Here is a 27,620-nt window from a genome sequence, read left to right as displayed (position 1 = left end):
AAAAAAATGCTTAATGACACTCCTGAAGAATTTCTGGAATAATTCCTGAAACCATCCTTGAAGGAATACCTGGATAAACCCTTGTAAAGTTTCAGCAAAGCAGTGGCGTAGCTAGGAATTTGGGGGCCCAGTACGGATGTTTTCAAAAGCACTTCAGAGTACTTCAAAAAAAAATCTTGCAATGGCTTTATCAAGTATTTCTCCAAATTTTTGTACAGGAAATCCACCAAGGATTCTATCAATGATATCTTTGATGATTCAACTAGAAAATTATCCAAATAATTCTTGAAAAATTCCAGAAAGAATTACTACAAAAAAATCTCCAATGATTTCTTCGGAACCAGATATTCGTTCAAGAAATTACATCTGAATTCCGCCAGAGGAAAAGTAGTCTTTCTAGAATTTCATCAAACATTCCTCCATGGTTTCTTTCAGGAGATATATTCCAAATATTCCTTCAATGATTTTTCCGTGGAAGTCAAGTTTTTCTCCAAAGATTCTTTCAGGATTTCCCAATTATTCTCTCACACGATGTACTCTCACATTTCAGAGAATTCTCCAAGGATTTTTCTTGGCATTTCCTCAAGCATTCATCACTCACTGGTGTTCTTTTGAAGATTTCTTAAAAAAATATCAAGGATTCCTTTAGAATTTCTTCCACGGATTCAAGAATTACTTCCACGATTTCTTCAAAAACATACTGCAAGGATTCTTCGAAAAGATTTTCTAAGGTTTCACTAAAACATTCATCTTAGAATTTCTCCAGTAAATTCCAGGATTCTGCAATGAATCCAAACCGAATAATAATATTGCAAGAATTCCGCCAAGAATTCCTACAGGAGGAACTTCTTTATGAATCTATATGAATACTTTTGGAAATTACTCCCAAAGTACTCCTTAACATTAGCGGAGCCAGCATTTTCTTTTTTCTTACTCACTCTCTTAAACATACACGAGAGAGAGAAAGATAGAAGAGGAGGCAGCTTGCTCCCTCTTTCATCCCGCTCTTTCTCGTGTATGTTTAGGAGAGTGAGTAAGAAAAGAGAAAAAGCTGGCTCCGCTAATGCTCCTTAATATCTATCTACTCTAGGTGTTTCCCCAAGGATTCCTTTTGAATTTTTTGCTAGCATTTCTCTAGGAACTCTTCTAAAAACTTCTATTGATAAGACTCCTTGAAAATACTTAAGAAACCTTTCGAAACATCATTTTAAGTTTCTATGAATCATCTCAATCAAGAATTTCTCCAGAATTTATAAATGATTCCTCCAGATATTCTTTAAAAAAATCGTTTGAAAAATTTTCCTAAGGATTTCTGGTTAGGTCGCCATGCCTTTAGCAATCATACAATCCCAAATTCGTCGTAATCGAATACACCGACTGATTCCGTAATTTTTGTAATCATAAAGGAACAGATACCCTATCTTTAAAAAAATAAAATAATTTCTTCAGATGTTTCTCCAAGGATTTCTGCAGGAACTCCTCCCAAGACTGTGTTGCCACTTTCATTAGGAATTCTTTAAGAATGCCTAGGAACATCCTTCAATTGATTAAAGCAAGGCTAAGATTTCATAAAGGATATTCATCGGGAATTCTTCAGGAATCGCTTCAAAAATTTCCACGGGAATTTTTTCAAGCATTTCTTCCAAAAAATGTCTTGAAAACTATCCAAAGATTCTTTCAGAAATTCTTCAAGAATCTTGTTGGAAACTCCTGCGAAGCTTATTTCAATCGGATAAAGCATTCCTAATCGTATTTTTTTCCAAGGATGCTACCGAGGATTACTTTTGGGATTTTTCCAGGGATCGTTTTAAGAATTCTATCAGGGTATTCAAAATTCTTTCAAGGATGTCTTCAGAAATTCCTCCCAAACTTTCTTTAGTTATTTTTATAAAGATATTTTTTTATTAGTTCATTCAATAAATCTTCTTGCGATTACTCCAAAAATTCGTTCAGAATTTATTAAAGTATCACGCAATTCTCCAAATATTCCATTAGAAATTTCATACATGATGTCCCCAGGTATTTTGCAAATAATTTTGTACAAGAAATCCTTCCTGCATTCTTTCATGGAAGGATTTCTTCATGTATTTCAGTAATTAAACCTGAAGATTTTTCGTAGATTCTTACAGAAATTTCTTCAAGAAATTCTATAGGAATTCCTCCTGAGAGTCCTTTGCTTGTTTTTGCTACAAATGCTGCAGAAATTCCGTCAACAAGCTTTCAAAGATTCAGGAATTCCTTCCTCCAATGATTACTTCTGAAATTTAAACACAGTATTGTATTGTTCCGATTTTATCAAGCCCCTTTTTCAAAACTACGTTTGAATATTCTCTACAAAATGAATACGTATTTTCAATATTTTAAACGTTGCAAAACGCGCCTTCAACATTCACCTGAAAAGGAGAGGAAAACTTGCTCTTTTAAATGTAACAGAAAATGAATGACTGACGCGTGGAGGGCATGATAAAATTGGAACATTGCTGTAAAACAAATAGAAACCTAAATTATATTGGAATCCCTTCAATGAATCCTTTGGGTATTCTTTCAAGGTTACCTACCTTGATACCTTGTTGGCTACAAAGTTACTTTACTCCAACGCCGTGCGTGTAGTAGAGCACCATCTTCGTCGGTCTTGGGCGATGTTCCTCCAGTATCCCCGAACGTGTAGGGATTGCAGATCTTCTTCAACCGCGTGCAGCCAGCGAGTTCGCGACCGCCCATGAAATTGCCTACCTCTACCGGGTTCTCTGCCGAATATCGCTATTCTATCTTCCGACATTCGCCCTACGTGTCTAGCCCACTGAAGTCTGCCGTATTTTATATGTTTCACAATATTCGCATCTTCGAACACTTGCCAAAAGCTTTTCGGTCTACCTCATTTAACGTCAGCGTCTTATACAGAGCGAATTTTGTTTGCGTTTGCAAGTTACGGGACCTAAGCTGGCTACGCAATCCGTAAAAGGCCCTATTCGCAGCTGCAATACGCCTTTTTACTTCATGGGAAACGTCATTGTCACATGTCACAAGTGTTCCAAGATAAACAAATTCTTCAACAACTTCAAACACTTCCCCATCAATCACTACCTCCGCACTAACACCACTAGGCCTGCTTCTGTCTCTACCCGCTATTATGTACTTCGTCTTGGTAGAGTTAATCGTCAAGTCTATCCTCGCTGTCTCTCTCTTCAGAGGAGCAGTTTCTCCCACTACCCTACGATTGATGCCGATGAGATCAATACCGTCCGCAAAACCGAGGAGCATGTGCGACCGTGTGATGATGGAGCTATTCCCCTGCACGCCTCCTAAAGCAGCATCCATTTATTACGCAACGCTGAAATCGACATGTTTTGAGCCCCCTCCCCCACTGTAACGCTTTTTTGTGTGAAAATCTCAAAAGTTTTGTATGGACTGTAACGCTCGGCCAACTCACACACCCTCCACCCCTCCACCTAAAGCGTTATGTAATTTGTGGACGGTGTCTAATCCCTCCTTTGAGTGCAATGTTGAACAATAAATTTGAAAGAGCATCTCCCTGCTTCAATCCATCCAAGGTCGCAAACGACGTAGACACTTCGTCCGCGAACCGAATACTTGGTTTTGATCCATCCAGCGTTGCGCGTATCAGCCTTATTAGTTTCGCCGGAAAACCATGTTCTGACATTATCTGCCAAAGCTCATTTCTTTTCACTGAATCGTACGCCGCTTTAAAATCAATGAAGAGATGGCGAGTCTGCAAGTTATATTCCCGAAATTTATCTAGGACCATCCGCAGGATAAACATTTGATCCGTCGTTGATCGGTCTTCATGAAACCAGTCTGGTATTCGCCGACGAGGGACTCCTCAAGAGGTCGATGTCTGTTGAACAGGACACGCGGAAGTATCTTATACGCCGAATTTTAAAGGGTAATTCGGCCACTAGCATTTGACTTCTGGTGGCATTCTTTTCGTTCGTCACTCGTTGGCAGTCTTCGTCAAACCAACCATTACGTTGGTGTCGCTGAGCGGTACCCATCACCTCTTGCGCTGTTGTTGTCACTGCTTCGTGAATAACTACTCCCCATAAGCTGTTGACATCTCCAGATCCGTTGGCCTTTCCTATCCTCTCGTCTAGCTTCTGATGGTACTGTGCAGCAACCCCTTCGGCTGACAAGCGCTGGATATTGAAACACATCGTCCTATTGTTTCTTGAACGCGTGACGCTGGATAATCGCGCCCGAATTTTTGCGGTTACAAGATAATGATCCGTGTTAATGTTCGGGTCTCTGTAGGACCTCACATCTATGACGTCCGAAAAATGTCGCCCGTCGACCAGCACGTGGTCTATCTGGGAGCAAGTGTCACCACTCGGGTGTCGCCAGGTGTGTTTTCGGATATCATTACGTGCGAAGTAGGTACTGCTGATTGCCATCCCTCTAGCAGCAGCGAATGTCACAAGGCGCAGTCCATTATTGTTGGTAACAGAATGAAGGTATTCCGTTCCAATGTCAGGCCGAAAGAAACTTTCTCTGCGCATTTGCATCTCTGAGGACTATTTTGACGTCTTGTTTTGGGCACTCAAGGCCTTCTCAAGACTCTCATAGGACTCATCCTTCATGTCATCGGGTTTGTCGTTCGTTGGCGCATTGATGCTGATCAGGCTGTAGTTGAAGATTTTGCCCTTCATCTTCAACACTCAGATTCGGTCGCTTATCGGCTTCCACCGAATAACTCACTTCATCTGCTTCCCGATCACTATAAAGGCAACTCCACGTTCTGCCTTATCGCCGCCGCAGTAGTAGATGTGATACTTGAATGAAGTGTTGGCGATGGGATCCACCGCTCGGAATTCGCGTTTTCCAGTTTTGGACCAGCGTCTCTCTTGGATAGCAGCCACATTAATAAAATGAAGAAATACTCAAAATTTCACCACTATTTGATAAATATCAAGTTATTTTAACATTTATGAAAAGGTAAGGGTCCTGACCCAAGCATTGAAGGCTCAGGACACTTACCTTTTCATTGAGACCAAAAAACACAATATTTCACTGCAAAACTGCTATTTTATAAATTGTGCGCTATCTTTCCAAAAAAAAGCATCCCTGTTAGAAATTTCCCGAGAAATTCATAGAGAATATTTCTAAAAAATCTCTGGAAAAAGTTCTGAAGGAACTTGTAAAACAATTTATGAAACATTTTGTAAAGGAGGCCCTGATAGAATTCCTAAAGACAGATCCTGAAGGAATATCTGTAAAGAATCAAAAATAAAAATCTGAAGGAATTTCTGTAGAAATTCCTAAATTTCTGGAAGAATTCTCGAGAAAAATCCGGTAGACTTTCCCAGAGGGAATTTCCAATTCATTCCCGGGAGAAATCTCTAAAGCAATCCATGAAACAGTCCGTGAAGGCATACCTGAACTCATTCTTGAAGGAATCCCTGGAAGAGTTTCTGAATATTCCGCTGGAGGAATTTCTGAAAATGTCTATAGAGACATTTCTGAGGAAATCTATGGAAGATTTCCTGAAGAAAACATCGAAGGAATTTTTCAATAAATTCCTGTAAGATTTTGTCAAAAAATCGCAGAAAGAATTTCTGAAAGGGTTTTTTATGATTTTCTAGAGGATTCATTGGACAAATTTCTGGAGGGATATCTAGAAGAATTTGGGAAAGTAATTCTGAAAAAAAATCCGAAAGAAATTCAAGAATAATTTCTGATTCTGAGGTAATTTTGAATGATCTTTTAAAAGATCTTCAAAAATTTATATCTGAAGAAATCTGTGGAAGATTTTCTTCAAGAAATCCCTGGAAAATCCATCTAAGCAAATTCATGGAGCAATTTCAAAAGAAATCCGTAAAAAAATTTCTAAAGAAAATTTTGGAGATATTTCTTGAGGAACCTCTAGCAGTATTCTAAAAGGAAACCCTGGAGAAATTTCCAAAGGAATCCCTAAAAGCAAAAAAAAAAAAAAATACCTGTAGGAATTTCTTGAGGAGCTCTTGAAGAATATTCTCAAAGAGTGTCTGGGAAAAGTTCCGAAGGAAGAATTCTGGTGGAATTTCTAAACATTTCTTATCGAGTCCTTAGACCAATTTTGAAAGCATTCCGTGGAATATTTTCAAGAGAATTTTTCGGAGCAATTTCCGGAGGAGCCTGTAGAGCTATTCCTGAAGGAAGCCCTGAAGGAACTTCTAATAGAATCTTTAAAAACAAAAAAATCTCTGTAGGAATTTCTCTAGGAATTCCTGAAGAATATATATGAAGAATCTCTCAAGATGGAGGAGTTTCTGAAACAATCTATGGATGATTTCGTCAAGGAAAACCTGGAAGAATTTTCTAAATCCTAGAAGTATTTTACTAAACTAATCCTTTCCATTCCAATTTCAAAAGTAATCCGTGGAATATTTTCTGAATAGAATCTCTGGAGTATTATTCAAACGAATCCATGAATTCCAAAACCAGGAATTATTGAAGAAATTTCTTAAAGGGAGGAATTCCTGAATCATTTCCTAAAAGACAAAGCAAGATTTCCAGTAGGAATTTATATGGGAATTCCTGAAGAATGTTCTCAAAGAATTTCAGAAAAATGTTCGGAAGAAGCCTTTGGAGGAGTCTTTGTAGGAGTCTTTGGAGGAATTTATAAAGCAATTTATGGAAGATTTTGTGAAGGAATTCTCAAAAAAAAAAATTCAAAAGAGAGGGAAGCATTTCTCAAAGAAACCTATTGTTATTTTCTGGAGGAATCGATGCCGGAGTGCCTGAAGAAAAAAAATCTGTGCAAGTTTTTCTAAAAGGTTCCATGGAGGGGTTTCTGATGTTATCGATAGAGGAATTACTTAGGGATTCAACTGAATCCTCGGAGGGTATTTTCAAGCAATCCATGGAATTCTGATGGAATCCCTGGATAAATATCTGGAGGCATCTTTACACTAATTTCCGGAGTTAATTTCGTGAACGCCGATCTGGAGACATTTCTGAAACAACCTATGGAGGAAATTCTAAAGAATTTAGGCATATTTTCTACAAGAATTCTTCCAAATTGTAGGTTTTCTAAACAAAATTCTGTGTGGGATTTCTGGAGAAGATTCTTAGCAAACCCTGGAGAAAATTTCCGATTCAATCCTTCGTAGATATTTTGAAAGAATCAACGAAGGAATTCTTGGGGGAATTATAAAAGGTATCTTTAAAACAATTTTTTGAAAATTTTTTTGAAGGATTTTCCTAAAAATAATCCGAAAGAATCGCTGCAGGATTTTTTATAAGAATCCTTGAAAGCGGATCCCTGAAGGGATTTCTTAAGCTATTCATGAAGAAATTTCTGATGGTATTCTATAATAATCCTTGGAGGCATCTCACAGGGAATTTTGAAGGAAACTGGTGGAATTTGATTTAAAATCATTAAAGTACCATAAGGGGCTGTTCATAAACCACGTAGACTTTTTGGTGGGGAGGGGGATGGGGGTCTGGCTAAAGTCTACGCTCCATACAAATTTCAAAATTTGTGTATGGACAAAAGTATACGGGGGGATGAGGGTGTCTGAGGTGGCAAAATTTTGGTCTTTGTGGTTTATGAACAGCCCCTAAAACATCTACAACTATTTTAAGTTTTTGTAGTTCCAAATTCGAAACAAACCTTAAATTTTGGTTAATAGTATCAAACAACGAAACCATTACATAATTCCCCATTCCTTTGGCAATACTGATAGAATACTAAGCTTATTGTTAGAAGCAATAATGCTTTGTCCCAGTTGACAATAAGACGAAGAAAAATAATGAGTGATGGTAAACTTGTATGACAATCAAGATTGGTTCTAGTATTTTGGGTTTCCCCTCGACCGTCACGACGACGACGAGGAAGTGAATTGACACACAAAAGATTTTCATTTGACAATCACTTTCCCCCGAGGAAAACAATGCACAGTGTAATCTCCCTGCTTCGTTGTGTTGCGTGTGTGCAGTGCCTACTTCGACGAATGCGTGAGCTGTGCTGAAGCGTTTGTGCTCGTTTTAGCGCTTCGACGCCACAGCGAAATGCATTGCACGCCGCATTGCAAAGCAGGCCGTTTGCTAAAAATAAGCTTCAAATCGGAAGCATTTGGCTGGGCGGGGGCAGATGAGGGCGCGAGTTTCCTGATCGAAGAAATGCAAATCAGAGTTCGAATTCGAGAGATTTATTTTGTCTGATGATTTGATCGTTCGAAATCGATACAATGTTGATCATGTGATGGGGCTCTATATTACTGTTTCATTTCATTTGGCGAAAATGTGAGCCAGGATTCTCATTTGCAAGTACCCGAATGGTTCAATGATTCTGCTACTTTTTTTGGAACAAAAGTACTTAAATCATATTCAGAAGTTAGAGTAAGAAATCAATTTTAGTTGGCGTTTCTGGGAACTTTCTTGTAAAATTGCTAACTCCTCCTAGTTAGATCTTCTGAGGAGACACCATTAAGGACAAACGTCTTGAAATCCCGTTGCAAAAGTGCATCAGAGCTTCAGACACACATAGAAGAAAGCTTCAAACAACAGTGCATTTAATTATTCTGTTCTTGCTCACTTGTAATAAGCTTAAAATAAGAAGATCAGGTGCGCTGGTTTTGTTTATGAAGAGATTTGTGCGCTCGAAATCGTGAGTAGATGCCAATGTCGGCCATTGTGGCGGCCATTTTGGGATTCTAACAAGTCTATCCTTAAACTTCGATTTACATGACCTGGAATTTTCAATGAATTAGACTGGAAGGTAGGGAATTCAAATTTCATAATTGAGTTGACACCCTGATAATAGTAAATGTACATCCCTTTTTGAGAAAGCATATACTCTCTGTATCTGACTTCCGTGAATCACTTGAATGCACCACAAGAAACAAACATAGAATTGTTACCATCTAGCTTGAGTGTCACTTCAGGCAGTGCTAGGAAAATGACTTTAGTGTGTATTTACTCGATAGGCGATTAAGGTGTGCCTAACTATGGCCCTTGGCGCAGTGAGAGACGCCCATGTCACGTTCACCTGTTTGTAAGCTACCAGCACTTACTTCGATGAGCAACGTAAACTGTCCTCTTTCCGCCAGCTTAACACTTCGCTCAAATAATGGGGAACGTATACCGATCTCGTATTGCATAACTCGGCATGTTGCTTGATCGCATGCCAAATATTTGCATTCGGATTCTTATACCTAGATATGTTCCTGTGTACCTTCTTCAGTTTATGGCTTCTCATCGATGACCTGATGCACACTGACTGACTGTGTGAGATCATCATAACAAGAATTGTCCCCGTCCAAACATGCGACACGTTTAAAATTTATGCAATTTCTACAATATCTACTCGGAGCAACGACGCAGAGAAAGTGAGAAGCAAAAAAAAAACGCTTAGCACGAGTCGGGAAAATCTTGACCGTTATTTTGTATTTAATTTTCTTCGAAGTGAAAATTTGTGTGGGGGTAAACGCGACAGACACCGGTCGGTCATCTTTCAGTATATGTACTTACACTTTATACGAAATATCTTCGAAGAAAAAAACCCGCGTTTCATAACCGATGTCGTACCTAGAAAGAAAGAAAATTAAAGAAAAAACGTTTTGATTCGAAATTTCAAACACTTTCGTGTGACACAATGACAAGCCGGTCACGGCGAGTTCAAGAAAAGTTCTTTCGAAATCGAAACGTCATCGCGTCGATTGACGCTAGTGGTGCTGGTTGAATACGAATTCGGTTACCTACCTTTCCGTTTGGCTTGGAAGAGCGGAATGAGCTTCTCTTGCTTGGTTGGTCCAGCCCAGCCAGACAAACTGACACCTGGCAAGTCTGTCAGCAGGGCAGGCAGGATGTTACACATCGTTACCGTTGCGGAATGTGTTTTAGATTTAGTGAGTGACAGCTGAACGCAAATGGCCTTCGGTGAATGTCAACGCGTGTGTATGAGATGTTCTAGAAATTTTCAGGTACGATACCGTTGGAGAAAGTTAGTCCTCATCTTCTTGGCGTCTTTAGTATCGAGTGCGACAAAGCCTGCTTCTCAACTTAGTGTTCTATGAGCACTTCCACAGTTATTAACTGAGTTTCCTGTACTAACGACCATTTTCCATGCATTGTATATCTTGTGGCAAGTAGGAAGATACTCTATACCCAAGGATAATTCCTTCTCGAAAAGATCCTGGACTGACCGTCACACTCGGCATGTTTTTGCTGAATAACTGTTATTTAGTTACAATCAATAATATAGCAGTTTTGCAAAGTTCAGTGGTTCTCAACCGACGGTCATTGGCCAGGCAAATTTCTCAAGAACCGAAGGTGCGAGGTTGAAGGGTAAAGGTTTTTTGGACTCTGCACCTCAGGGAGCATTTGCAATTACAATGCAGTTGTGTTGTAAATATCAAGAATTTCTCAACAACCAAATATGCTAGGAAGTACAAGATGTTTATTGTTCATCTCAAGAAGCAGTATCTTCAATGTAGATGCATTGCACTTCCTCAAGCACTATTTTGCACTGAATTTTGCAACATAACTGTTCCGTGGTGACCTCTTGAGCTAGACAATAAGACAAACATTTTCGATTTGTCTTCACTTTTAAGATTCTTCAGAAATTAGTGCGGTTTGTGATCTCGTATTGTAACCTCTGAGCTTTACAATACCACTGTATTGTAATGAGTGCTCATTTCGAAACAGAATTTGAAAAACATTTTCATTTTCCCCCCACTTTCAGGCTCTTGCAAAATCAATATGATCCGTGTCCTCGGCTTGGGAACCACTGAGCTACGCAAAAACAATTTATTGCCATAGGGCACTTTTCTTTGTCTCAAATGTTTAATCGCTTTGTTGTTTTTGATTCGGACTGTTCGCACCCGTCAGATGCGATGAAAACGATTTTATAGTATGTTGGTGGCAAACTCAACTAAAATATATTTATAAAATTGCAAATAAAAATACACAAAATGGGGTATAGGTTCCCTTATTAAGCATGTGGCTCCCATTTTCATACCACGAAAAACAAAGGATTGAAGCGCTGTTTGTTTTGTTTCTTATTTTTGTATTTTTTGTTAGAAGTGAGCACTCATGAAAATAAAAAGAACTGAGTCAATCGGTGCCGTAATCGCTTGTTTTCGAATAGGATGAAAATGGGAGCATGAGATTAATGATGGCACACATACCCTAATAATATTATACAAAAATACTTACAAGCTAGTTTTCAACTTACAACAAACACTCCCTGGTTACGCCTCTGGCAGCTTCTATACGAGGATCCTATCAATTACATTCTTATAAACATCGAACATTCAAGTCACATTTAATACATTCAGATCAAACTTACGGCAAGCTACAACAATCTAGCAATGGATCAACCATTTTCACGCTACAATTCAGCACAAGTTATTATATATATAGTATATTATTATCTACGAATTCACAATATGAAGCCTCATTACAAAAAGCAATCTTTCAAATATTCTATGGACTTACGATCATCACACGTTCTACACCAGTGGTTTTCAACCTTTTTCAGTTCGTTTTGGATTTTCCCAAATCTCTTTCCCCCCTTTATCGAGCAGTTTCAAAAGAAAAAAATATGCAGCAGAATGATATAACTTTATTTGAAAATGGTGTTAGTTTTAGTCACTGACAAGCAAAAAACAGTTTTTTGTTCTGAAAATCAATGTGAAACTTGCGCCTGAACAATCTCAGCTATCAATCACAGACAAACAGACGGACAAAACGGATTGGCACATGCATTAAACAAACAATTCGAATTTCATTTGTTTTGCGCGACCCTCGCACCAGAGGTGCTACTGTTCGATCGCTTTGACGTTTGCCAGTTTACACATTGCTGAATGATGCAAACGAAAATTACTGACGATTTGTGAGTGGTGCGCGTGTTAGACAAACGTCAAATCGAAATCTATCATGGCCGATTGTGTCTCGCGTGGTCTACCAACAGGTGGCAGTATGCTCATAAAAAAGACGCCGTGCAAATGTTTTAAGTAAATTCCTCTAAGAATTACGTCTGTTTATCTGTGTATTAATGTTATTCTTAGAGCTGTTGTTCACAAAGCACATTTCATGTTTTTTTTTTATTTCCAGTCGGAATAGCTTCGTCTTTATCTGCAGAATCTTTGTTACTTAAATTGCTTTGAGAGAATCCAGAAATGAAGTGATGATAGTTTGCTACCCTTGAAATTTCAAAATGAGCTTGCTCAATTGTTGGAAAATGTCAGCAAAATGAGGTAACTGTAGAATCCAATAAGGTTTACTCTACATGTCCAAAAGTAGTGTTTGGCTTGGAGTTCAAGAAAAATCTTCACTTTATGTTTAAAGTTCATAGGAATGATCCATTACATTTTACAACCAACTAACGTCGATGAGATACAAAAGCTTTTGATGATTGGAATCTATATAGGCACAAGAGTTCGAAGCGCTGGATTTTACCAAATTAACAATTGCCCTGAAGCTTAAATTTGATTTGTTGCTCGAAGATGTCGGTTGCGTCTTCGAAGAAAGTGCTTGACGATGAATCATGATACACTGAACAATTTCAATGTCGAAAGTAGGTGAAAATGAATATTTATGGGCGGACAATTCCCCCCTAGAATGACGAATGTAATGTGTTTCTCCATAACTTTGTTCCAGGGCAGCGTTTCTCAAACTATGGGTCGCGACCCACTGGTGGGTCGCGGGCTGATTTTTGGTGGGTCGCGAAATCTTTGTCGATATCATAATAAAAATGTATAAATTAACTTATCCCAAAACCTTTTTTGGCCATTTTCAAATTTGCATATACTCTCTTGTAGAATCGCCTGAGTTATTTCTAGAAATAAGGTTTAACTAATAATATTCAAACTTTTATGCGTTCTCTAAAACGGGTTAAAGATGTTGTTTACAGTTAGCATTTTCCGTTAAATGTACACATCAAGTTCAGCAGTAAAAATTCCAGAAATTTTTTGAAATACCAAAAGTTCAACAAATTTCGACAAGAAACCAACGAACGTTTGTTAATCTTCACTGTTTTTTTTCGATAAAGTTTAACTTCTGTAAAATTCTGATTGGATGAATTTTGACAATCTGATATTTTACAGAAATCAAAACAGCTGAACAGGTTTGAAAAAAGTGGTTTAAATAAACACCGTATGTATAGAAAAGAACTTTCAACTCGATCTGTTTGAAGGATTTATTTTTTTTGCCCTATTAATCACGATACAAAATGCTTTTCATTTGAAGGCCACATTTAAAGTTCCCCAATGCGTTTCTCTGGCATTATATTTTCAACGACTCTGTGTAATTTTTATGTGTTCTTTATTGAAATTCCAAAAAAAAAGTGATGTTTATGTTAAAATGAACCAGACTAGTTCAGTTTGTAACAGAAACTTGCAAACATTTTAAATTCTTAAAACAAGGAACATACTGAAACTGATCACGTTTACTTTATTTTGACGTTTCCAAAAAAAGTACACAGTAGATTTAAAAAAACTCAAAATTTTAAAGATTTAAGGCTATGTAACGTAGGTTTATCAAAAAAGTCAACCCAAATATTCTAAAATGACGTATATTTTGAAAATATGTGCTGGTGGGTCGCCGAATTCAATAACAATCAAAAGTGGGTCGCAAGCTGAAAAAGCTTGAGAACCCCTGTTCCAGGGTATTTGTTCCAAAAGCTCTTGCCAGGATTCCTTCAGGAACAGCAAGTACTCCCGAGATTCTTCCAGAGATATTTTTTTCTGGGGTTTCTTAATGAATACCTTCTGAAATTACCTCCGAAATTCTAAATTTCTTCATCCTCCAGAAATTCCATCCTAGATTATCCAAAAATTTCTTTTGAAATGTTTTCAAAATTTTTTTTCCAGAAGGTATTCCTGGGCATTCCAGCAATTTTATCCTGGATTTCCTTCTGAATTCCTCCAGGAGTTCTCTCGGGGACTGCTTCAGGAATTCGTTCCAAACTCGTTTCAACGTTATGTCAGGGATTCCCTCCAGGATTCATATGTTAGATTCCTCCCGGAGTTCCTACTGGGATTTCCTCTGGAATTCTTTTTGAGATCATTCCAGGAGTCCTACGAGAACTTATTTCAGAATTCCTACAAAAACTTCTTCGGGATTTTTCCTCGAGCTCCTTCCGGGATTCTTCCAGGAACTATTTCTGGGATTGCTCCAAGAATTCCTTCCAAAATTCATTCGGTAATTCTACTAGGAAACCTCTTCCGAGGCTCCTTCAGGAACTACTCCATCAGGAATTCTTCCGGGATTTTTTGGGCTTCTGTCAGGAATTGCTTCTTGGAATTTTTTTCAGGAATGACTTCGTGGAATTCTTCAGAAACTTCTTTCGAGATTCCGTTAAGAACTCTTACTATGATTTCTTTTGAAACTTATTCCAGGAAGCTCTTGTGGAATTCTTTCCAAAATTGCTTCCAGGATTTCTTCAAGAGCTCTTTTCAGGATTCATCTGTGAAGTCTTTTCTGGTTTCCTACAAGAGTGCTGTTTTGAATTCCTGCAGATCCTTCTGCAATGCCAGAGGAAGTTTATTCTGCAATTATTTCAGATATTTCTAATGGAGAATCTCATATGGAATTCTTGGAGGATGCCCGGAACTCCATGAGAAATTCCTTGAAGTTCCAGAAGGAATCTCAGAAGCAATTCCGGAAGGAATTCTTGAGATGAAACCTGTTAGGAATCTCAGAAGAAACTTTTGGAAGGGCCTCAGAGGGAACTTCAGAAAGAAAGCCTAAAAGAATCACAGATATTAGCTCCCTGAGGAATTACAGTAGGAAATCGTAGAGGTATACTAAAAAAAATGTGGAGAAACCACGGAAAGGATTCCTGGAATATCTCGGGATAAATTGCTGGAGTAATCCTAAAAGGAATAATCCTAGAGGGATCTCGAAATTATTTTTTCTAGAGAAAGTTCGGAAGAAATTATCAAAAAAAAAATCAGAAACTCTTGTTATACTCTCAGAAGATATTCCTCAAGCAAATCAAGAAAGAATCTCTAGAAGAATCCCGTTAGTACTGGTAAGAGCTCTTGAAAGAATACCAAACGGAACCTCTTCAGCACTCTCAGAAGAAACTCTTTGAATAACCCTAGAGGGTACTTCTAAAAGTATCCTAAAAAACCCGAAAAAATCTCATCAAGAGGTCCCTGAGAATCCCTCAAGAGGCTCTTGTAACAAATTCGTTGAGAAACCGCGAAAGATTCCTGGGATTCCTGTGGAATCCCAAAAGGTGCCATCATCAAGTCATAAATCAGCACATATCAATTCCCACGCTCCCGAACACCATATATTGAATTAAATCACACCACCCATCAGCCATCTTTGATGAAATTTTTCCGAAGTCCGAATCGTAAACAACAAGGCCACGAAACGTTAAAGACTTATGCGAGGTATGCACTTCAAACGGAATCGCTCAAGTAATTTTCGTTCCGTGACAGGAATGGTCAAGAAATTTAACACAGCAAGCTCCATTTGATTTGACGTTTCGTTTCAGCTCCATGTTAGGATCCGGAATAAAGCGACGCTTTATCATTTCTTGAGCGATTCCTTGCCTGAATTTTTCACGCATCGAGATAGGCCAAGATCTGCGATCTGCGTACTACCCTTTAGATAAATGTATCTTAGCAACCGCTGGCCTGCTTACTCTCAAACGTCAAATTTCGAGTGGGAGTAAACAGGCCAGTATATATTAGTGTGGGTCATCGTAACCGTTTTCTCAGATCAAAGCTTTTTTGGTTCCGTTTCGGGTTCTGAGTATCTGTGCAAAATTTGAGCACGATCGGTTGCGTCTACACTTTGCGCATTGCAATTGAAATTTGTATGGGATTTTGTATGAGGAAACATACTTTTTTGCATTTTTGTCATAAGTTGAAAAAGTTTGTCTGAAACTTTTTAACCGATACTAAAATGATAGCCTAGGATGTTCTGGAAAACTTTGTTGTAGACCGCAAAGCGATCTTATGCTTGTGAAAATAGTTATAACCAACGAACCGCATGCATGTGTTTATGTTATGACATGTAAGGAATAACAATAGCAACAAAATCATGCTGTTTCGCTAAGCAATACCTGCGCTATAACTTTTTTTCATAAGCATCAGATCACTACGCGGTCTTCGATAAAGTTTTTCAGGACACCCTATCCGAACAAAGTTTCATAACAATCGGATAACATACTGTGTTATCTGATATCAAAAATTATTAACTAAATTTGTTCTCATTATGGTTGAATAAGCAGGCAACATAACAAACATGATAACAACCAAGTATACTCGTGATACCATTAAAATATCTCATTATGTTATCATCAAAGGCATCCTGATAACAACTTCTGTAAATCTATCAATTTTATCCAATTCAAAACTCATGTTGTTATCAGAAAGATATTTGCAACGGTCATTGATAACTAACTTCCGTTGTTGTTGTCGACGATGGTGCCCCCAGTTTGACAGGTAATTTATTTATTTATTTGCCGTCTTTAGTTAGAAAAAACTACACAGACCGATACTTAATCCAATTTTTAAACTCTATTCTACTAACATTAAAATCAAATTCGTCATAAACAGCATTAAATAATTCACAAGACCGGTCCAGAGGATTATTACGTCCATAATCAGTTCTATGTCCGGGAATCCACAAAAGGCTAGCAACGCGGAGTTGTCGGTTGGGTGCACGGAAACTGATTCTTTGGAGCAAGCAGCTACAGTCGATGCGGTTGGTCAGCATGTCAAAAATAAACATTCTCCGCAGGAAAGTTTGTCGTTCCGTTAGAGTCTGCAGTCCAATTAGAGCGCACCTGTGTTCATACGGTGGTAGGTTTCGGGCATCAATCCAGGGCAGTCGGCGTAATGCAAATCGGACGAACCGTTTCTGAACATTTTCGATTCGCAGTTCGTGAACACCGAGATACGGGGCCCAGATTTGAACTCCATATTCAAGGCCGCTGCGAACCAGCGAGCAATACAATGCTTTTAGGGCGTAGATGTCATCGAAATCAGCGGTATTCCGGCGCAAGAAGCCAAGCATTGAATTGGCCTTCGCAATGGTCTTGGAAATGTGCTCATTAAACTTCAGTTTGCTATCTAGAGTTATATCAAGGTCCTTAATGGAGTAAACTCTCTGCAGCATCGCAGAGTCCATCGAGTACTCAAACCGTATCGGTTCATGCTTTCGGGTGTAGGTGATGACTTTGCATTTTGATGGATTTGCCTGCATTCCATTCATTCGACACCACGATGTCAATCTGTCAAGAGCACAGCAATCCAGCACTGATTTGACTATGCGATAAATTTTTAGGTCATCAGCATACAACAGCTTGCAGGACCACAAATGGTCACACACGTCATTTATAAATAGAATGAAAATTAGAGGCCCTAAGAGGCTTCCTTGTGGTACACCCGAAGGAATATCAAAAACGTCGGATCTGGTATTGCGGATCTTGACAAAGGCCTTTCTGGAGGACAGATACGAATCAATCCAGGTGACTATCCATGAAGGAAGCCCTAGTCGGCTCAGCTTTGCGACGGCGAGATCGTGTGGAACCTTGTCAAAAGCCTTGGAGAAGTCAACATAAATAGTATCAACTTGATGCCGCTTCTCGATGGTGTTGGTAGCGGTGCTGGTGAATGCCATTAAGTTCGATATGGTCGAGCGTTTTTTAACGAATCCATGCTGAAATTTCGATATCGCAGGTTGAACTACTGGGTACACCAAGTCATGTAGCAGACCTTCCAAAACTTTGGCCAAGCAGTTCAGAATCGAGATTGGGCGGTAGTTATCAACCACATGAATATTTCCAGACTTGAAAATCGGTGTAATGGACGCGAGTTTCCAGGCATCTGGAAAAATACCTTCCTTAAGCGAACGGTTGAAAACAAACATGACGGGCGAGGCCAATGATGCTGCGCAGGTTTTAACGAAAGATGGCGGTATACGGTCTGGTCCAGGTCCTTTCGAAGCATCGACTGCACAGAGGGCTTTGTATACAGTATCCAGGCTGAAATCGGACTGAGGCAAACGGATGTTGTAACTAGGTAGCTGATCGATATACTGCTGCGACGGAAGAGTTTGACTGGGCTCAAATACGCTTTTAAAGAAATCAGCAAAAAGTTTAGCGGAAGCAGCATCGGTGGACGAACTCTGATCACCATAGGCCAAATCTGCTGGAATGCCTGCGGATCGTTTACGAGCATTTACATACGACCAAAAAGACGACGGATTTTCTTTGAGATCAGCTTGGAGATTACCCACATATTCCTGAAACTGAACTTCACATAGGCTTTCGTATTCAGCTTCTGCAATTTGAACAGCATACTTGTTTTCTGGAGACCGGCAGCGAAAATATCGTTTTCGTGCCTTACGCAGACGGTTACGCAAGTTGCGCAGTTGCGGAGTCCACCACGGTTGTTTGAAAACTGTGGTAGGTCTGCGGGTTTTCAGAGGAACAGTCGCATCTATTACTTGATAAATGTTATCATAAAAAGCGGATACGGCTGCATCAACAGTTGGCAGATCGAGTAGCTGCGACCAATCCAACGCATCCAATCTCGCGTTCACGAGGTCGAAATCACACCTTGCAAAATTATACTCACTGCGGGTTGAATTGGACGAAGATAAATGTTTAGCAGATCGGATGTCAAATCTTAACACCAGCGGCTTATGATGCGGGTCGACTTTCAGCATAGCAGACGGCGATTCAAATAGTACCATGGAGTCCGCGTCGCTCACAAGAACAAGGTCGAGCAGCTTGCCGTTCTCGTTGACCAGATCGTTGATTTGTTTAAGCCCTTTAGAGAGCAAAGACTCGACTACGGCTAGTTCTTGGTCGGTAGACGCGTTGATTGGCAAGAACCCATTCACATCCTCATCAAAATCCCAGACTAGATCAGGCAAGTTGTAATCGCCCATGACGATTATCGTATCGCAAGGGGCTGCCATGTCAAGAAGCTGTTGTACTGATTCAGCGTGCTTGGTATACTTGTCAGGATGGCTTACAGGACGGATATAGACGGAACAGACGAAAATGGAATGATATGGGAGCATTATTTCCACGGCACTTTGCTCGAGACTCTCACAGTCTACTAGACGAACAGCTTTACAGTTGAGTTCCGATTTTACAGCAATTAACACGCCACCGCCACGCCGAAGCTGACTAGTTCGAGGATTACGGTCACAGCGGTAAATAGTGTAGTTACTTGCCAGTTCAGCATTCGCAATATCAGCGTGAAGCCACGTCTCGGTGAACACTATAACGTCAAAATCACAGGAAGACAACTTAAGAAGAAGCGTGCTTGTTTTGGTCCTCAAACCCCGGACGTTTTGGTAGTATACGGTCAATTGTTCACGAGGTTGAGTGGGATTAGGCTGCGGTGGCAGCATATTGAAGGCACTGATTGAATCAACTGCGGTGGGCTCTACGAGCTGAGCACCGGACCCGAATCTACACTCGGCATCGGCTTCCAAAAATTCTGTGGCCTTCGTCCTTCCTCCTCGATGAATTCTCGAAATTCAATCCCTTGTGGCCACGACATAGGATCCATGGCTTTTGTTTCCAATTCACGGCTGACTCCTACCTTGAATGAAATAAAAGATAGGGTCGACAGAGACCGGCCTCTCGGTATCAACGACTTAACGGCAACTTCATCAGTATGGAGGCAATCTTTAACGAGTTTCACTACGTCAGTCTCAGAAACTTCGGGTGATATTTTGCTAAGATATACCCAAAATTGGTCTACAGGTCTATCCACACGAGTAGCTGCAACGTTGGCTATGGAAGGACCAGCACCACGCAGAATTTTTGACGGTTGGTCGGATGTCGAAGCTATGGTAGTAATGGTAACATGAACTACCAAGTTGATAGCACAAAAATGCAAAATAAGTTCTTAAGCGAACACTAGTTATCAGTTTGTTACTGCTCAGTTATTGTACTTTGCTCGGGTAGGTTATGTTTTCACTTTATCGGTTACATGGTTTTAGAAAAATTCGAGCATTTATGAGAGAGATGCATAAAAGTGTGTTTTCCATGTAAAACTCCATACAAACTTCAAACGCGATGCGCAAAACGTAGACATAACCGATCGTGCCCAAATTTTGCACACTTACTTGGGTCCTGAAATGGGATCAAACAAGCTTTGATCTGATGGGATGCCATTGATTTTTTTTTCATATAAACGATGACCCACTCTAGTATATATTCGTGCAGTAATCCATACGTGATCCTTGAGACGCAGAGTCTGAAAAACATTCAAACCTTCTACTACGATTTTGATGCTTGTAAAATTAGTATGGTCCGTGACCCCAGCTTGGGAACCACTGAGCTTTGCAGCGCCAATTTTAAATTTCTATTACAGTCAAATTTCGTTCGTTGCACTAAGCTCTTAGTCCAGTTAGTGAAAGACTTTCACTATAGGTGGGCTCAGTTTTCAGCTATCAAGTAATCTCTAACAATGAGCCATTTTACGAAATGACAACATTGTAGATGATGATATTGATATTCACGTGCTATGACGCGAGCTCTTGTAGATATTATCAGGGAGACTTGGTGTGGATCGTTTAACCCCATAACCGTTCATATTAAACCAATTAGGTACTCCTGTCCACGGCCTACTACGTATGTACAAACTTACTTGCTTGATCGTCGTCACATCGGTCACACCATGTCCGAGATGACGACTTCCCGTCTACTGCGACGTTCTCGATCGAAATGTATAATGCTTTCTCGCTGATTTCTCCTTAAATGGTCAGTTTTAACCAACAAACATATACCTATAATGAACCATAATGTGATGCCGTCGTGTGCCAGATCGACAGATTCAGAGCGAAATGTGTCACTTGACGAATTCGCGTCTTGGCACAGAATCAAAACAAGGCCATCGAAGGCAGCGTCCATCCATTTGTGGCTTTCTTCAGAACTACACGAGAACACGAGAACGTAAACAACATCCACGTTGAACACCGGTTCTTGTTTGCGTTTGGGAAAGATATGCCTTCCGCAATGTCTGCCATCAGCTCAGCGTCCGTTAATGCGCTGTAGATAGCGACGGACAAGGAATATAAGAAAATTTGCTTAATACGGCGCAGACCGAAATAGTCCCAATGAGTAATCTATTTACTCGGCCGCTTATTTGTGGAAATAATGAGACTTTTGAACTTTATCCGTGTCGTCGCAGCGCGTGGCGAGTTCAGAAGTCTTCATGGACCGCGTGGGCCTTCGGACACGCATCAGAGTAAACGAACTCCTCCAAGGAGGTGACATGGATGTCATCAATCATCTTGACAGCTAATCTAGGAAGTCCCGAAAATCTAAAACGATTAGCGACAAAGTAGGCGTTGACCACAAACACTCTCATTGCGACGCAGCAGCATCAGCATGCCATGCAAATAACGACCTTGAAAGGCATCGAAGCGAATCCGGCGACAACGCTTGATTCGACCGATCCGGCGTATCAGCTGATCTTTGAACAAGACAAAATTGGGAGACATCTTTCAACAACGCGAACGGCAGCATGTCACGTAGCCGCAGTGCGTTGCAACAGCCGCCTATTACTCAGCACACCAAGCGCGCGCGGGAAGTAGCCAAACCGTCGGTTAAACATTTCAGGCTGAAAATAGATCCACTCCTGCATACTATACCTACACCTTCGAAACGGTTTCGCTTTTGTTCCGTCCGCGCGTTTGCGCTCCCAAAATAACCATCCGCCGCCATGAACCAAGCTGAATCGGAGCTGAGAAATTGCGTTCGTTCGTTCGTTCGGTGCATCCCCTGTCTAAACGGCAGCCTAAAGGCAGCCAATTTTCGATACGTTTTGATTGTGCTCTAAAATTTGATGTACGTGTTCTTTCGCCTGCAGGTCTCCAAAGTTACCACAACCCGCACCGTCAAATCGACTGCCGCCTCTTCGTCGAGCAACGCCCCTAAACCGAGCGTCGAAAACCTAGAGCAGATCTGGGACGAATCCGTACTCAAGCAATTGGTAAGATCGACGGTTCAAAGTTCGATTCATTGGTAATTTATCGACACTCCTTTCTCTTTTCAGTTGGAATCGTCCACTAGCTACGAGGAACGCCGCAAGATCCGCGCCCGTCTACGACAGATCATGGCCGAAAAAGAAGGTACCGCTACTTACTAGAACCCACTCGAACGCCTCAAGAAACTCACTAAACGCACTCCAATATATTTCCGTTCGAAGGCCTGCGTTTCTCGTTACTTTTATCTTGCTCTTTGTCAAACCACAAACCACCTTGGACAGAAACTACTATCACCACCAACTACAACAACTACAGTTTCTCTTCCGACACTTCTTGAACTTCTTCCACAATCTATCTTTCACAATCACCAAATGCGACAAATCAATTCCCGCCAACACCACCACCACAACCACCACTCCACCAACCCTCAGAACAAACCGATACGCCTACTACGTCCACATTCCCGCCATTGTAAGCCCCGCCTATCAGTAAGACCGCCCAGATTAAACAAGAAGAAGCAAGGTAACGGTCACCAGGCAACCGCCACAACCACAACCGCAACGCCCAACAAGTGCCCTACCGTTCCCCCAATAACTCTTGTTCCCCCGACCAATCGATCCGATTCTATTCCAGCCTGTGCCGACATCGTGGCCAGCGTAACGGCCGACCTGCAACGCGAACGGCAACAACTCCAGCAGCAAAAGAGCAACGACTCGAGCGGCAGCGGCGGCATCCACGGTGAGTCGCTCTTGTTGCCCCTCCTGCAGGGCATACTGTTGCACAATAAGAGCGCTGCTGGGGGCCAGGTCGGTACTGGTAACGGCGGCTCCACGGCCGTCACACTACCGATCCCACCGGTCGAAGACTCCGGCACAGAGTCCGGCGAAGACCTCCGGCTCCTAGCGGCCGGTTTGCATGACAACATCGAAATGTACCGCGGTATTGGTGTCGGAAACGCCGTCCTCAACGGCGCTGTCAATGGTGATGGTAGTAGTGTTAGTAATGGTAGATTGCCGGTAGACTCCGGCGATAGTATCTTGCATGAGGTTACGGCTGCCCTTCAACGGTTACAACTGTCACTAAGGGATGGGAAAAACATTCAACTCGGGTCGAACAAACGCAACGCTCTCCTAACTCTTGTCAACCGACTCCAGACCGGTCTTATGCAACCCGACCAACTTCCCGACCAAGTTTCTCCCGTCAACGAACTTGCCGACGATAACGCAGACGACAAGGTAGACTACAACCAGGCTCGACGTGGAAGCGCACGGTTCGCAAAACGACGCAATCGCAACAACCGCCACACGGTTGGAGTCAGTCGTGAAGAGCTAGCCGACGCACGTCGATTCATCGAAGAGATAGGCCGCATGGAAAGTCTGTCCGCCCACTCGCACTCAGCCACTCCAGAGAAATCCAAAACCCCAGAGAAACCCCTTCTTCCATACTCCCTACAGAAACAACAGTCTCTCGGTACAGTTCTTCCGTCCAGCCCATCTGTACCGGCAGCATCCACCTTTGCCATGAAACGCCCCAGTCAATTTGTACCAAAAGAACTGAACCAAAACCCTGATCCGGTCCCACTAGTAAACGGCCGCGATCGTAAGGCAAAGCAGAAGCTCTTCCGCCAATCACAAAGCTTCGAGCAACCTTCGGTCAACGGCTACGAACCTTCCGCAGCGCAACACAAGCCCATCGATGTTAAACCCGTTCCCAAGAATGAGCCCTTCAAAAAGCCCGTCCAGACGGCTGCTCAACGTGCACTGGTCAAAAAGTACTCTTTCAACGATGGCTCCACTTCGGAAGACGACGAACCTCGCAAAACCGCCGAACAGGTCGTTCTGCAGAAGAACGCCCCCAAAGGCACTACCGTTGTCAATACGGTCCAAAAGATCGTCAATCGTGAAGTGAAACAAGATGCTCCGGCCAAATCCGTTCATCCAGCAATAGCTCGCAAGAACGCCATCCATCGAAGTCACACTCCGGAGTCCCACGAGGCACCTGGCGAAAGACCAATGAACAAATACACCAGTAAGAAGCTCCGCATGAAGCGAGCCAATACGATCGATATTCCGAAGAAGCTGCTCGCCAACGGTGCTGATTCGGACGATGACTCTGACGATGAACAGCCAATTAAGCCGAAAGAACGTCCACGCGAAGCCAAAGCCAAGACTCCCGTCGCTACGGCTCCGAAGCCGCCACCCGTCGAAGTGCCGGACTTCAAACCCAAGACTGAGAATGACCTGAAGTTCATGGCTTTCCTGCAGAAGCAGAACCAAGCTACCAAGCAGATGTGGACCAATCCGGTTAAGGAGCACGTTGGAACTAACAACTGGACAAATAAGTTCGGCAATCTGAAGAACAACTTCGAATCTGCCGGTAAGCAAAGCAATCAACCCGCTCCGATGCGAAGCGCTCCCAAGAATTCAGCGATGAATTTCTGGAAGAAAGCCGAGACCCACTCTTTCGATGAGTCCCATCTGCGTCAGCAGGCGAAACCTCCGAAGCCGCTTCACACCAACCACGTGGCTCCAAAACCTCCAACCCTGCCCAAGCTCCCTCCCAAACCAGCAAACAATCCTGTTCAGCATCCGCCGGCCCTTCCCGCCAAGCCCAAAACTGCTCCACAACCGCTTCCACAGCCGGTTGTTGTGAGCAAACCTGAACCCAAACATCCGCCCGCAATCTCCAGCCAGTTTACTCACGCTCCCACTTCTGCATTTAAACCCATACCCAAGAAGCTTCCTCCGGCCAACCTGGATTTCAAACCCGTCCACCATGAGCCTGAAATCATCAAACCTATCCCCTCAAACGTTTCCTGCGGAATCGTAAAGCAAATCGTAGCAACCGGTTTCAAGGAAACCCCTGAGGTCAAGCCCGAACCCAAGCAGGTACAGCTCGGACTGGTCAAATCTCTGGCGGCTGCCGGATATCACGAGACTCCCTATGTCCCTCTTCCTAAGATCGAAAGGACCCCAACGCACCACGTGCTCAACTATCAACCGCAGAACCCGGATCGTGCCGAGTCTCCAACACCGCCGGCTCCTTGGGTTGGTAAGAAAACTACGGAAAGTGCCGGGCTCGTGGCCAGCATCGCTTCGACCAAGTTCGCCGCGAACCAGTTCGGAATGAATAAGGGCGGTCTGCCAGCTCAGGCTCCACTCACCTACCAGGGTTCACTCAAGTACAACGAGAAGCCACTTGCCTTCCAAGTGCCCGATCGTATGCAAGGAAAGCGACCATCGCTACCGGATGTGAACAAGGCTTCTCAGCCCTCCGTGGCATCCGATAACTTTATGTATACTTTCACGGATTACACCCAACCGGAGTCGGTATCCACGTTCTCGTTGAACCGTAGCGATTCGTTGACGAATCCGGAGAATCAACCGCTGGTGTTGACGAGCACCAATTCGGTGTACAGTCCGGCGGGACAACAGATGAGCTACCTTGGTGTACGGGAGCATCGAGACTCGGGATCATCGTCGCTGTCGCCATCGAACATTGTCATTCCGATCGATGACGACGTGGATGACCTGGACTCACTGGACTCGCAAGAGATGCGAGTGGTAACCAAGGTCATGCGAGCTCCGGTTAGCCAGCAAGCCAGCTATTCCAGCAACAAGACAACGCATTTGAATAGTGGAGGCGCAGATGATCGTGGATCTATGATCGCGCAGAACCTTCACACCTCGCTGAAGAAGATCCAGCAGAAGAGTCCGACGCCGCCGAACAAGATTGCTATTGCTGCGGCGGCGGCAGCTCAGAAGCGATTCTCGCAAGACTACAGCGGTTCATCCGATGGTCTTTCGCCATATGGACAACGATCGGCGCCTCAGTTTGCCCTCCCGAAGGTGGAGATAACTCCTCAAACACCTGCCAGTGCTGTTCCACAAGTCCAACCTCCTCAGTACGGTTTACCAGCGCATGTGATCTACAACCATGTGCCTGGCGTTTCCCCGAGTCGCCCTGCATACCAACCGGCTCCACTAGCTCGTACGGACTCTTGGGTACGGTTGAACCAACAGCCAGCTCCGAACGCGCTGTCACGAGCCAAGTCCAGCCACACCTTAGCCGTTCCCCAAAGCTACGACGGAGGCTACGGACAGCCGAACCGGAACGTGTCCGATAAACAGCGCACAATGGAAGCGTACTTCGCCGGCCAGAAACCCACGATGAACGCTCTCTCCAAGACTTCATCCTCGCATAACATTTTGAGGGACAAATCCGGCATGTCACAAAATGGCGCCCGACCCGTATCGTATGCATTGGGGCATAGCTACAATCCAGCACAGTATAACATAATGACCTCGCAGCACTCTGGTAGCAGTTACCAACAGCAACAGCAGCAGCAGTCGCCAATGTACGCGCAACGAGCGCCACCTATGATGGCGCAGCAGCAGCAGCAGCAGCAACAACCACAGTACTATCAACCTCAGCTAGGTGGCGGTCTGTCACGTAGCCGGACCATGCCTCACATACCGATGAACAACGTGAGTCTTCTGGACGAGGACAACGTGGAGGATGCATTTGAACAGCTCATGAGCCAATCGTTCGCCGTGTAAGCTGCGGGCGAGTCGCGCTCGTAGCGGAGCAACGAGGTCAACCCCCGAAGTAGACTTCCGCACGCCGACCCCAGGAGGGGTCGTAGGAAGTTGAAACCACCATTCCAAGTAGTGTTTACTGTGGGATTTCTGTGTTTTGTTTTGTATATGATCGTATTCTGGGCGACGAACGAATCGAATCGAAGCAGGCTGTGTGTGAAGACTGCGTGAGCAAGTTCCGTAGGAGAAAGAACAGTAGGCTGTGTAGACTATCTACCATAGGTTGATATTAGCGATCGAAGAAAAGCGTTAGCGTGTGTGTTTGTGCGACGAAATCGGTGGAACTCCATCAAGGCAAGCACCAACAAATCGAAGACATTGCCAATACCCACATCAAAACTCTCGCATGCAGTTGTTTTGCTAAGCCGTTTACTGCATTCTTACTACTACTACTGTCGTTTTGTTTCATTGGAAAACTCTGTGGAACGCTTGGATTTGATGTACGTGTCAAACGCTTAGTCGTGTAACTCGTGTTTGGAAAGAAATCCGGACATTTTGTTGTTACGGGGACATGAACTGATATTTTTTGTTTTTGGTGAAGAAGTGCCTCTTTGAATGATTCGCGCCGCTGTCACTGTTACACATTTTGTGATGAAATTTTTGGGATAGAAGACATCCTATCGCCTAAGAGCTTAAACCTCGCCAGAGTGCGCCACTGAGCAATTCCATAGTCGGATGATTCTACTACTACTATTACCACCCAACGGCAAAAAAAAAACAAAGCAAACTGGTCGTGCAAGCGTCTTCCTGTCTAGATGTGCATCCTAACAACCACGCACGCCGGGTCCCAAAGAAGGGCCCATCCAGCCGCACTCTTGACCACCCTCGAACTATGTGATTGATGTGCGTATAGAGAGGCAAGGTACCCTACCCTACTGTACGCATCGGTAGAAAGCCCAGTGAGTTTGAAATGCATCTACTTTTTTCTCTCAGTGTATTTTTTGACGTTTTCCGCTGTCAAAGTGTGCCGTGCCCCGCTCCTTACATGTCAGCATGTGTGTAAAGACGTCAAACGCGCTTCGCGTGCGCCCCGAACTTCTAGTGCATGCTTCTGCGTCTAGATGGCAGCTTTTTTTAGATACAAACCGCCATCTAGAGTGTCAC

The 27,620-nt window shown here is 42.6% G+C and overlaps 1 protein-coding gene across 4 annotated transcripts in view; it reads left to right on the top strand.

The window, feature by feature from the left end:
* LOC134284920 (uncharacterized) overlaps positions 1-27,620 on the top strand; it is a 269,878-nt gene that overhangs the window by 241,308 nt on the left and 950 nt on the right. For all 4 annotated transcript variants that reach the window (XM_062844485.1, XM_062844486.1, XM_062844484.1 and 1 more), the window contains 3 exons: positions 21,801-21,923; positions 21,987-22,062; positions 22,552-27,415. In XM_062844485.1, the coding sequence (XP_062700469.1) occupies positions 21,801-21,923; positions 21,987-22,062; positions 22,552-26,477 (4,125 nt within the window). In that variant the 3' untranslated portion in view covers positions 26,478-27,415. The remainder of the gene's footprint in view (positions 1-21,800; positions 21,924-21,986; positions 22,063-22,551; positions 27,416-27,620) is intronic.

Source organism: Aedes albopictus, chromosome 1 (genome assembly GCF_035046485.1).
Source record: "Aedes albopictus strain Foshan chromosome 1, AalbF5, whole genome shotgun sequence".
In the NCBI taxonomy this organism is placed as follows: domain Eukaryota; kingdom Metazoa; phylum Arthropoda; class Insecta; order Diptera; family Culicidae; genus Aedes; species Aedes albopictus.
The sequence above is the reverse complement of the archived record's forward strand: the minus strand, read 5'-3'. Positions and strand labels throughout refer to the sequence as shown.